General features: G+C 41.7%; 1 protein-coding gene across 12 annotated transcripts in view; it reads left to right on the top strand.

Annotated features, from left to right (window-relative positions):
* Nucleotides 1-12,509, top strand: part of arfip1 (ADP-ribosylation factor interacting protein 1 (arfaptin 1)) — a 234,439-nt gene that overhangs the window by 158,672 nt on the left and 63,258 nt on the right. For all 12 annotated transcript variants that reach the window (XM_068040928.1, XM_068040898.1, XM_068040908.1 and 9 more), the window contains one exon: nt 12,266-12,374. In XM_068040928.1, coding sequence (XP_067897029.1) covers nt 12,266-12,374 — 109 coding nt within the window. The remainder of the gene's footprint in view (nt 1-12,265; nt 12,375-12,509) is intronic.

The raw sequence follows: 12,509 nt of genomic DNA, 5'->3' as shown, positions 1-12,509 counted from the left end.
AAATCTCCTCTGCCAGCATATCTGGTGAAGGAGTTTTCATGAGTGTTGCTCAGATCTCTTCATTAAACTGGGAAGACGGCTTTTTGTTGAAAAGGACTTTGTTTAAGATGATTTTTTTTTGTTGCTAGTGCCTGGCTGCTCTTTCACAAGGTCAGAATAAACAAATGCAGGCTTACTGTAAACAAACAATGTGCAGAGTTATCTTGTGACTTAGTCATGCAATGCCAGAGATCGCTGTGTCACATCTGATACTATCTTTTCTGTATTAATGCAGTTATCTGTGGATCATAGGTTTGCCACTCATGCAACTGGATTTGTGCATGTTGTAACAGCTAGGAAATTCTAGTTTGGTTATGAAACTTGTATGTTTGACATGAAGTGAAATGTAAAAGAGGAAACTGAGGCAGTTTAGATTGAGAGTGATCAGTCACTTGGCAGTTGACTGTGATTTTTATGCCTGCTGTATGAAAAGGATGTCTGCTTGTAAGTGATGTCAATCATAGAGTTTTGCAGCACAGAAACAGGCCCTTCAGCCCAACGCGCCTGCGCCGACCATCGAGCACCCGTCCTAACTAATCCCATTTCCCCGCACTTGGCCCGTAGCCTTGTATGTTATGGCTTTTCAAGTGTTCATCTAAATACTTCTTGAATGTCGTGAGTGTTCCTGCCTCTACCACCCTTTCAGGCAGTGTGTTCCAGAGTCCTACCACCCTCTGAGTGAAAAAATTTCTCCTCAACTCCCCTGTAAATCTTCTGCCCCTTACTTTAAATCTATGCCCCCTGATTATTGACCTCTCCGCTAAGGGAAAAAGTTTCTTTCTCTCTATCCTGTCAATGCCCCTCATAATTTTGTATACCTCAATCAGGTCCCCCCTCAGTCTTCTCCGCTCCAAGGAAAACAACCCTAGCCTATCCAGTCTGCCTTCATAACTGAAATGCTCCAGCCCAGGCAACATCCTGGTGAATCTCCTCTGCACCCTCTCCATTGCAATCACATCCTACCTATAGTGTGGTGACCAGAACTGCACACAGAACTCCAGCTGTGGCCTAACCAAAATTTTATGCATCCCGTATGCCTTCCTAACCACCTTATCTACCTGTGCTGCTGCCTTCAGTGATCTATGGACAAGCACCCCAAGGTCCCTCTGTACTCCCTGGGGTTCTACCATCCATTGTATATTCCATTGCCTTGTTAGACCTCCCAAAATGCATCACCTCACACTTCTCAGGATTAAACTACATTTGCCACTGCTCTGCCCATCTTACCAGCCCATCTGAGAATATTAGGAACAGGGTAAGGAAAAAGGGTAAATATGACCAAACAAAATTAAAATGATCTGAGATTAAAACCTGTTTGATTGGCATTGCATTCCAGTCATACTGTAAGGAAAGTCTAATTTGAGGCTGTGCATCAGGCCTTATTGTGCCTCATTTTACTCTTCCTTTCCATTTTAAATTCCGATTATGTGAGCTTAAACGTGCATTGGACTTTATTTTTGTTCATGTGTATTTCCTTACATTCTGTTTTAACACACATGACGAGAAGGCTTCATATACACCTGTTCAATCAGCCTTAACAGTGCAATAGCCCATACAATAAAGGCCTGCTTAGGTCAGGAAAAAGAACCCGACCGATCCACTGTGGACCTGAGCCTGACCCGGCCTGAGTCCCTCCAATTTCGCCCTGAGACCGACCCCACTCGGCCCGACCCGACCATCCCTTTACTTACCTTCCGACTGGGAAGCTCCACGAGGCTGCACCGTATGCGTGATGATGTCATAGTGATATCACCCGCTCACTGCACAGACTCAGTTTCGTCCCAGACTCCCAGTTCAGCTAAGTATTTTATTTTTAATACCAGCAGAGCACTTACCGTGTGTGTCCGGCCCGACCTGACCCGAGCCCGAAAGCCGGACCCGGAAGAGGGACTCAACCCGACCCGAACCCGACACATGTCGTCAGGTTCGGGTCGGGTAGCAGGCCTTTACCATACAATGCCTTGTGCAATGAAATGTCATCTTGCAGTGCAATCACCCTGTGCAATGCAGTAATCTCTTGCATTGCAATAGCCTCTTCCGTAGTAATAGCTCCTTGCTGTGTAAGGAGTTAATATAAATGCAGGAGGGTGCTTGTAATTCAATATTATGTTTATGCACTGGTTCAGCCAAAGTGCAGTATAAATGTGAGTTGAGTCAGATTACTGCTTGCTGCACTTAATTTGGTTACCACTGTAGACTGAGCTTCAGCAATGAAATTGAACAATACAAATAATAACTAATTTGTATGCAGGAAAGAATCAAGAACGCCAAAGCTCAAAATTTTTTGTGCAGGTTTCAAAATGCCTTTCTCTATGAACTCACATTAATATAGCCCAGGATGAATGAAATTTATTGCATTATACATTAGTTCTACACTTGCCGGATATCCAACATTAACACAGCACGAGTGCTAGCACCATCCTGGATTATAGATTGTCCACATGAAGCAAGATATTTATTCAATCTGTGTTGGTTGCAACGCAGATGTTACACATCAACACATCAAGGCAAATATGTCCCAATATTTAAAAAAATTTTCAAAGGGGAATATTTTGGGACAACATGCCTCGAGGTGTAATTAAACTCCTGTGTGATATCACTTGCTGCTCATCTGGTGGTCATGAAATCAGGTCTCACAGTGTGTAGAAAACTGATATATGTTTAAGAGCTGCCTTTCCAAAACTGTCCATATAAAGACATTACACTTTTACACTGTGGAGTTGATTGCTGCTTTAAATCTATTTAAATTGAACACAGCTGCAGCACTAATGGTGTACAACAGGTATATGACTGAGTCGGTCTCCTTGCAGTAATAATACCATTTGATGTCCTCCTTGGTTCTGAGTGTTAATTTCAGAGTTCAAAAATACTTTTAAAATTCATTGCTGCTTGGAGCTAGACAATGTTGCTTATCAGTACTCGCATGAGAGAAATGATATTCAGCATTCCTGTTGTCAGGGCTGCTTGCTGTAAGGTCTTCACTCAGGTAGTACTGTCACCTGAGTCAGAACGTTGAGTTCAAGAGACTTGAGCACATAATCTGGTGGAGCACTGAGGGAGTGCTGCATTGTCAGAGGTGCTGTCTTTTAGATGAAACATTAAACCAAGTCTGTCCTCTCTGGTTGATGTAAAAGATCCCCTGACACTTCTCTAAGAAGAGGAGGGGAGATTTTCCAATGTCCTGGCCAACATTTATTCCTCTAGCAATACCACCAAAAGAGATCATCTGGCCATTAATCGTATTGCTGCCTGTGGGACCTTGCTGTGTGGAAAATTAGCTGCCACAGTAGCTACACATCAGAAAAACTTAATTGGCTGTGAAGTGCTTTGGCATGTCCTGAGTTTATGAAAAGCCCCACTATAATAAATGCAAGTTTGTTGTTTCTTAGTTAGAGGAGCAGCTGAGTAAATATGTGAGTAAATGTATTTTCCCACACCCTCCCCTAATGGATAAGAGAATACTTAAAAAGGAAGTTATATGTTGTACAAAAAATTCTTGCATCCCAAAAAGACATTTACATTTGCTTTGATGCTATATTTTTACTTGATTAGCAAGGAAGTATGGACTGATCTGGCATTAGCCACTAAAGTATCCTGTAAAATTGCAGTTACAACACAGCTTCCTCACCCCCTTCCCCCACCCCCCCCCCCCCCAAGTATAAATAGGAGACAAAAAAAACTGAAATTCCTCCCTTCCGAGCGTAGTCTCTAATGAAGCCCTTGCAGTTTCCCACGATGGATATTTACTGCTTTAAATCTGGAGAAACGACAATGCAGAACGCACCAGCAGATCATTGGTCAGTATTGAGTTTCCTTATCATTAAGATAGCAACAAGTTTAGCTGTAGCAACTTCTTATTACCAGTGACAAGCCTGTGACAACCTAACAATCTGTCCACCTATACAAGAATGATAAATGTGATGACTTCAGCAAATCACTTCAAGAAGCAAATTGAATGCCAGCTTATGAGAATCCCCATTTAAGAACAATTACTGACTGACAAAATGTAATTTTATAAATACAGTCCATAACTTTAGATTTCCAGATATTTGGTGGCAGTTGGATTGGAAATGATCATTTTGAATTGCTGCACTTCTCTTCTATCTTACAACCTGTTGTCAATTACAGTTCATTTTAGTGTCAAATGTTTGTTGTAGCCACCATTCTGATACTACACTTGTGCACCTGCCATGGTATTGCTCACAGTGAGTCAAAGGATATGGCAACACATTTGAGGAAGGGTTCAAAGATATAAATTTCTTAATTTGAAAAGTATGACAAGATTTTTAATGCTTATAGATTTATATAACTTATGCATGTGATATGCAGATCTTTTTATATTAATTAATACATATATAAATATATACTGGTGGATGTCTGTTTGTGTTGCTAACAGATGGAGCATAGTTTTGATATTAGCTGTTAATTTGACCTGTCCCTTTTAAAGCTACTGCTCTAACTAGGACAATCTATATAATTGTAACTGGGTGTAAACTGCTGAGGTAATTCACGGGGCAGTTCTGGAATCATAGAATACTGCAAGTTGGCAAGATATAACGAGTGGTGTGCCACAGGGATCAGTGGTAGGGCCTCAACATTTTACAATTTATATAAATGACTTAGATGAAGGGACCGAAGGTATGATTGTGTCATCAGCAAATTTAGCAAAGATAGGTAGGAAGGTAAGTTGCGAAGAGGACATAAGGAGGCTGCAAAGGGGGTATAGATAGGTTAAGTGAGTGGGCAAAGATCTGGAAAATGGAGTATAATGTGGTAAAATGTGAAATTGTCCATTTCGGCAGGATGAATAAAAAAAGAAGCATATTACTTAAATGGTGAGAGATTGCAAAGCTCTGAGATGCAGAGGGATCTGGGTGTTCAAGTGCATGAATTGCAAATGGTTAGTATGCAGGTACAGCAAGTAATTAGGAAAGCTAATAGAATGTTATAATTTATTGCAAGGGATTATGCTTCAGTTATACAGGGCATTGGTGAGACCAAATCTGGAGTACTATGTACAGTCTTGGTCTCCTTATTTAAGGAAGGATGTAAATGCGTTGGAAGCAGTTCAGAGAAGGTTTACTAGACTAATAAAAGGCCATTGACCTGAAACGTTAACTTTGCTTGTCTCCACAGATGCTGCCAGACCTGCTGAGTATTTTCCAGCACTTTTTGTTTTTACTGGACTAATACCTGGAATGGGTGGGTTGTCTAATGAGGAAAGGTTGAACAGACTAGGCTTGTATCTGCTGGAGTTCAGAAGAGTAAGAGGTGACTTGATTGAAACATATAAGATCCTGATGGTCTTGACAGGGTGGATGTGAAAAGGATGTTTCCTGTTGTAGGAGAATCTAGAACTAGGGGACAAGGTTTAAAAATAAGGGGTCATCCATTTAAGACTGAGATGAGGAGAAGTTTTTTCTCTGAGGGTTGTGTGTCTTTGAAACTCTCTTCCCCAGAGAGTGGTGGAGGCTGGGTCATTGAATATTTTTAAGACAGAGGTAGGTAAGTTCTTGACTGACAAGGGAGTCAAAGGATATCGGGGGCAGGCAGGAAAGTGGAGTTGAGACCACAATCAGATCAGCCATGATCTTATTAAATGGTGGAGCAGGCTCGAAGGCGACGAATGTTCGTATGACATGCAGCAAACAATCCAATTAGGTAGGGCATCTTCTCTTGGTGCGCCTGCTGATGGCTGTGAAGGCCAATCCGTGAGAGGCATGTTCTGCCACAAATGCCGCACGTGAAGCTGCCAAGTGACACTGAGTTGTTGTTTTTGACGTTAGTGCCTGCTGCCAAGCTGCTGTAGTAACTGGTCATCATGGTAGTGCACATCAGTCCACAGGATATGTCGCCACTTTCCTCTTTTGCCAGCTAGTGATTCCCAGGTGAGATAGTTGACATTTAGGGAATTCATATCACGCTTGCAAGCATCCTTGCAGCGGACCTTTGGGCACCCCACAGATCATCTGGCCCCAGCTAACTCACCATACAGAAATTCCTTGGGTATGCCACCATGTTCCATCCTACAGATGTGTCCGATCCACTGAAGCCGCTTCTATTTTATTAGTGCTAACACACTTGGGAGCTCTACCTTTGAGAGGACTGCCACATTTGTGATTTTGTCCTGCCCCGATATACCCATAATGCACTGTGATGGAAATTATTGAGCTGCTTTTCCTGGCAGCTGTAAGCTGAAGGACTGGGTGGTGCTGTGACTTTTCACTTCTGGGTCTTAAATTTGAACCCAGTTTGAGAGGATTAGTCATCTCTCTATCATAGCTGAAAGAATCTTAGTTGAAACAGTCCAGTTCCCCATATATATGAAGCCACAGTAGAAAAGTGCCCATAACACAAATGTAAAGATTCAAGCTCTTTGAAAGAGACAAATTTCAAAACCAGTCCAAGTATTTCAAGGCTGCGTTACTTAGTAACACATTGACATGTTTGAACTTTAGAGTTATGAAAATAATTCACCTTCCAGTCTGGTAAATACAAAAATACATTTTATACAATTTACTTTTAATTTGTGCTTAGTTGACTCGATGCTTGAGGTAAGGTGCTATAAATCTAGTAAACGTTAGTTCTTTTTAAAATCTGTTGTTCATACAAGGTCACCTTTTTAATGGTGCATGCCATGAAGATGTTTTATTCTGTCTGACCAAATGAAGGATCTGCACTCTCACGCGTTTCTCTGTATTGCTATTATGAAGAAACATAAAGATTACAATACAGAAGGTGGGCCATTCAGCCCATTGCATGGATGCCAGTGATAACTCTCCAACTATCTACTCTAAATAATTATTCTAAATAAACTTGCAGGGCTACGGGAATCGAGCAGGGGAGTGGGACTAACTGACTGCTCCGCGGAGAGCCAGCAAGGATTCCCAGTTACTCCGTCTCTGGCGCATCTGCTCTGATGATGCTACCTTCCATGACGGCGCTTCTGATATGTCTTCCTTTTTCCTCAACTGAGGATTCCCCCCACTCTGTTTGACAGGGCCCTCAACTGTGTCCGGCCCATTTCCCACACCTCTACCCTCACCCCTTCCCCTCCCAGCATTCCGAAGGGATCGTTCCCTCCGTGACACCCTGGTCCACTCCTCCATTACCCCCACCACCTTGTCCCCTTCCCATGGCACCTTCCCCTGCAATCGCAGGAGGTGTAATACTTCCCATTTACCTCCTCTCTCCTCACTATCCCAGGCCCCATACGCTGCTTTCAGGTGAAGCAGCGATTTACTTGTACTACTTTCAATGTAGTATACTGTATTTTCTGCTCCTCTACATTGGGGAGACCAAACGCAGACTGGGTGACTGCTTTGCAGAATACCTCTGCTCAGTCCAAAAGCATGATCCCGAGCTTCCGGTTGCTTGCCATTTCAACACTGTCCCCTGCTCTCGTGCTCACATCTCTGTCCTGGTATTGCTGCAGTGTTCCAGTGAACATCAACGCAAGCTCGAGGAACAGCATCTCATTCACTGATTAGTCACACTACAGCCTGCCGGACTGAGCATTGAGTTCAATTATTTCAGAGCATGACGGGGCCCCCCCATTTTTCTTTTATTTTCAGTTTTTTTATTTTTTTGTGTGTTTGTTTTATTTTATTTCATCTTTGTTTGTTTACCCACTTTTTTTTCATGTTTGTACTTGCAGCTGTTCAATATTCAGTCCATTAACACCCTATCTGTACTAATGCTTTGTCTGTCAACACACCATTAACATATTGTTTGCCTTTGCTCCATGACCTTCTGGTCAGCTATTCTGTGACCACCTTCTTTGTTATCTCTTGCCCCACCCCCACTTTACTTGCTTATAACCTTTCATATTTCTAATATTTGCCGGTTCTGAAGAAGGGTTACTGACCTGAAACGTTAACTCTGCTTCTCTCTCCACAGATGCTGTCAGACCTGCTGAGTATTTCCAGCATTTCTTGTTTTTATGCCAGCAAAGACTCGATGGGACAAATGGCCTCCTATGCCGCAAACTTAAATAATGACTCTAATCCCATTTCCCTGCCCTTTCTCTGTACCCTTTTATATTTTTTCTTTTTGCATATTTATCGAATCCACTGTATGAAAAAAAGTCTTCTAACTTCCCCTTTATTATTCTAGTTATAACCCTGAGTTTATGCCCTTTTCTATCAATTCACTGATCAGCAGAAGCAATCTGCTGGTCACAGGAATTGCTTCCTCAGAAAATACAGGGATAAAAATCCATGGTGTATGTTATGTTATAAACCATCTTCCTCACATTTCACAATGGGTGGAAACTAGGAGTCATAGAGTCATGGAATAGACTGGAGACAACAGAATGAAGTAATTCCAAGTTTCAAGTAGATGTGGCCAATAACATAATGGATAACATTTTCTTCCCATTTCTTGTGCTGCTCACTGGCAACATGTTTTCCTCCCACTTTTCTCCCTTCTCATGAGGGCATTGGCTCATGCTGATGTAAGTTACTATAGGTGCTGGGTGTCCCCATATATCTCACCAAAGTGTCTGTTCCTTCAGCTGTAAATCTAGACAGTGGCTGCTAATGGGTTAGTCAACCATTGGACAACATCTCAGCTAAGCCAATCTGACATTTTCTACATGCTCATTATCCATCAGGTTGTTATTAGATAATAATGATCTGATGGCTGAATATATTGTCTTTTTTTAACCCAAGGGTATTGGGGGCAGTTTTAGCAACCCAACTGATATCAACTTTTTAAAAAATTCATCCATGGGGTGTGGGCATCGCTGGCTAGGCCAGTAATTATTGCCTATCCCTAATTGCCCTTGAGAAGGTGGTGGTACTGCCTTCTTGAACCATTGTAGTCCTTGGGGTGTAGGTACACCAAGAGTGCTTTCTTAGACTTAGACTTACAACTGAGTAGCTTGCTAGGCCATTTCAGAGTGCATTTAAGAGTCACATTGCTGTGGGTCTGGAGTCACATGTAGGCCAGACCTGGTAAGGACATTGGTGAAACCAGACTGTTTTTGTGTACAACAATTGACAATGGTTTCATGGTCACCATTAGACTAGCTTTTAATTCCAGATTTATTAATTGAATTCAAGTTTCGCCATCTGCCGTGGTGGGAATAGAACCCATGTCCCCAGAGAATTAACCTGAGCCTCTGGATTACTAGTCCAGTGACATTACCGCTATGCTACCGCCTCCCCTTAATTGACCATAAAGTGGTGATTAAACTTGACACAATCTGGTCTTTGTGACTTGTACCACAATTAGTGTGTACACTTGTGTAAAGTTACTTAAACTTGTATCCTGAAACATAAAATTTCTCTCTTTATTTCTCAAGGTAATTTTATTTTTATTGTATTATCTGCAAGGTTTCCTGCATCTATCACAATAGAAATAACCGTCAATAATCAGATAAATTTGCTATCGCTGTGCTCCTTTGCTCCCTTTTGAAGCACTGCTCAGTAATGGAAGAGCAGAATGGCCAAATTTACTCCCAATGTCTTTTTTGGTGTCCGTTACTGAAATGCAACCGTGGATCCCAACTAACATAATAGGACAAGAGAGAAGTGGGAGATTGAAAGGTTTAGAGAAGGAATTCCAGAGCTTGGGGCCTCGATGGCTGAAGGCATGGCTGCCAATGTTGATGCGAAGAGAGTGGGGGTTTCGCAAGAGTTCAGAGTTGGAAGAATGCAGAGGAGGGTTGGAGAAGGTTAGAGGTAGGGAAAGGCGAGGCCCTGGAGGAATTTGAACGTAAGGAAGCTCAGTTCAGGGTCAAATGCCATGTTTGTGAACGGTCTGGTGCATCCACCCACTCCCACTCCCCTCACAAGCCAGCCCCCACATATATCTGCATCCTTTCTCGCTTGGTTGTTTTGTGATGTGGATTGTTGGAGTGCACGCTAGGTATTTTAGTTCCACAGGAGCTGGGTCATTATTGCACCTGCCACTTTTATTACCCATATACAATTTATCCACACAAAAGCAAAATACTGCAAATGGCAGAGCTCTGAAATAAAAACAGAAAATGCTGGAAATACTCAGGTCTGGCAGCATCTGTGGAGAGAGAAACAAAGTTAACTTCTCAGGGCTGTGACCTTTGATCATGAAAGGTCACAGACCTGAAAAGTTAACTATATTGTACAATTTGTTCAAAGCAGCTAGAAATCCCATTACTCAGGCTCCAGGCCGAAGAGTAGACTTAAGTAGGGAAACTTCATTCAGGCATACCTAACATTAATTGACAAATTTAATGGGCATTTTTTAAAAAAAACTAGAATCTTGTCATTTTTCATGTGTGTTTGTTACAAATATAGTTGTTAGATATGTACACCGACCTGAATGAAGAAGGAAAACAGCAGTTGAAAATTGATTTTGGTTTATTTTGTTGGTTACGTATTCTACATTTGAAAAAAAATCTTTGGATGACTCTGTTGTGCTTTCCCAATGCTGATTGGAAGCTTTCCAAACTATCTAGTCAAAGTTGTTTTTTGATTGGCTCATATATTCCACCGATTAATCAAAGCACTCGTAATCGACAGCTACAACAGCGACTTGTATTTATATAGCACCTTTTAATGTAATAAAACATCCCAAGGTGCTTCACAGGAGCATTGTTAAGCAAACAAAAAGTGCTGGAAATACTCAGCAGGTCTGGCAATATCTGTGGAGAGAGAAGCAGAGTTAACGTTTCAGATCAGTGACCCTTCATCAGAACTGTTAAGCAAAATTTGACAACGATACATGAGATATTGGGGCATATGAGCAAAAGCTTGGTCAAAGTGGTAGGTTTTAAGGAGCATCTTAAAGGAGGAAAGCGAGATAGCGAGACAGAGAAGTTTAGGGCGGGAATTCCAGCCCTTAGGGTCTAGTCAGCTGAAGGCGCAGCCACCAATGGTGGAACAATTAATATCGGGGATGCTCAAGAGGCCAGGATTCGGGGAGTGTAGCTATCTCAGGGTTGTGGGGCTGGAGGACATTACAGCAATCGAGAGGGGTGAGGCTATGGAGGGATTTGAAAACAAGGATGAGAATTTTAAAATCAAGATGTTGCTTAACTGGGGGCCAACGTAGGTCAGTGAGTTTAGGGGTGATGGGTGAATGGGACGGTGTGAGTAAGAACATGGGCAGCGGAGATTTGGTCAACCTTAAATTTATGGAGGGTAGAATGCAGGAGGCAGACCAGTAGCGCATTGGAATAGTCAAGTCTAGAGGTAACAAAGGCATGGATGAGTGTTTCAGCAGTATTTGAGCTAATTCAGGGGCAGAGTTGGCTGATCTTATGTAAGTGGAAATAGGCAGTTTGTGTGATGGTGGAGTTATGTGGTTGAACGCTCATCTCAGAGTCAAGTATGACACCAAGGTTGCAAACCTTAAAGCTGCAGAGAGTGGTTATTTGAGGAAATCAAGAATTTTTTGCCCAATGGGTACTTCTAAAGCTTTGAGGAAAGTGACAATATGGAAATGCATGAGGATACCACATTTTTAAATATAAATAAATCAACTTGAATTCATATCGTGACCTCAATGTTCCAGTGAATTAGTTTTGAAATATTACCGTTTAGGCAAAGGTACAGCAATGCAATAATGACCAATAAAACTGTTTAGAGGGTAATGGTTGATGGATGTCAGGGTAACTTCCTTGCTCTTTCAAATAATGCCACAGGAACTTTCCATCCACTTGAACAGCCCTCTGTTTAACATCCCATCCAAAAGGCAGCATTTCTGATTGGGTGCTGCGCTCAATTATTTATTGTACTGAAATGTCAACCTAGGTTATGTGCTCAAGTCCCTGGAGTGGGACCTGAATCTGTGACCCCTGACCAAGAGGCAAGAGTGCTACCACTGAGCCAAGTTAATGCTTAAATTAGACAATGACTTGAAAACATTGCTGCAGTGGTCATTTATGTAAATGATCTTCTCATTGGAATTAATGGCAGCAGCAACACAAGGGAAAACTTCTGTTGAGATACCCTATTTCCTCTGATGATAAAACAAGCCAATACAAATGAACAGTGTTTGGAAGGAGGTTTTTTCCAAATTATTTGGAGTTATCTTTTCAGAGAACTCCAGTGGTCTCTGTGATGTCATAACTGTCCTCGTGACATTGCAGTAGAACACAGTAGTGCTTTTTGTATCAGTGCGAATCGGCACTGTTACGAGGGACATCACTTTTTAAGAACTCTTAATACAAATGCCTAAATGTGCTCTTATTTGGGAAGTGCGCTTGGATTATCCTTTCTTTTCTCATATGTCTCAGGACGTGAAGCACATCATGACTGGTGGTCCTACCCTGAAAGAAACCAGAATCGTTTCCAGCAGCTATGGTAGCTCCTCTGAGGGAATAATTGAAGCTGAACCATACAGAGGTAATAGACTTGATTTTATACATGTTGTTTCTTTTTACAATACAATTTATTTTCCTGTTTTATATATTCAAAATAAATGTGTATCTATTCTTATTTGTTTGGCATATAGATTTAAATAATATTCACATTTATGTT

Source organism: Heterodontus francisci, chromosome 1 (genome assembly GCF_036365525.1).
Source record: "Heterodontus francisci isolate sHetFra1 chromosome 1, sHetFra1.hap1, whole genome shotgun sequence".
NCBI classification, from domain to species: Eukaryota; Metazoa; Chordata; class Chondrichthyes; order Heterodontiformes; family Heterodontidae; genus Heterodontus; species Heterodontus francisci.
This window is presented reverse-complemented; position numbering and strand designations above follow the sequence as displayed.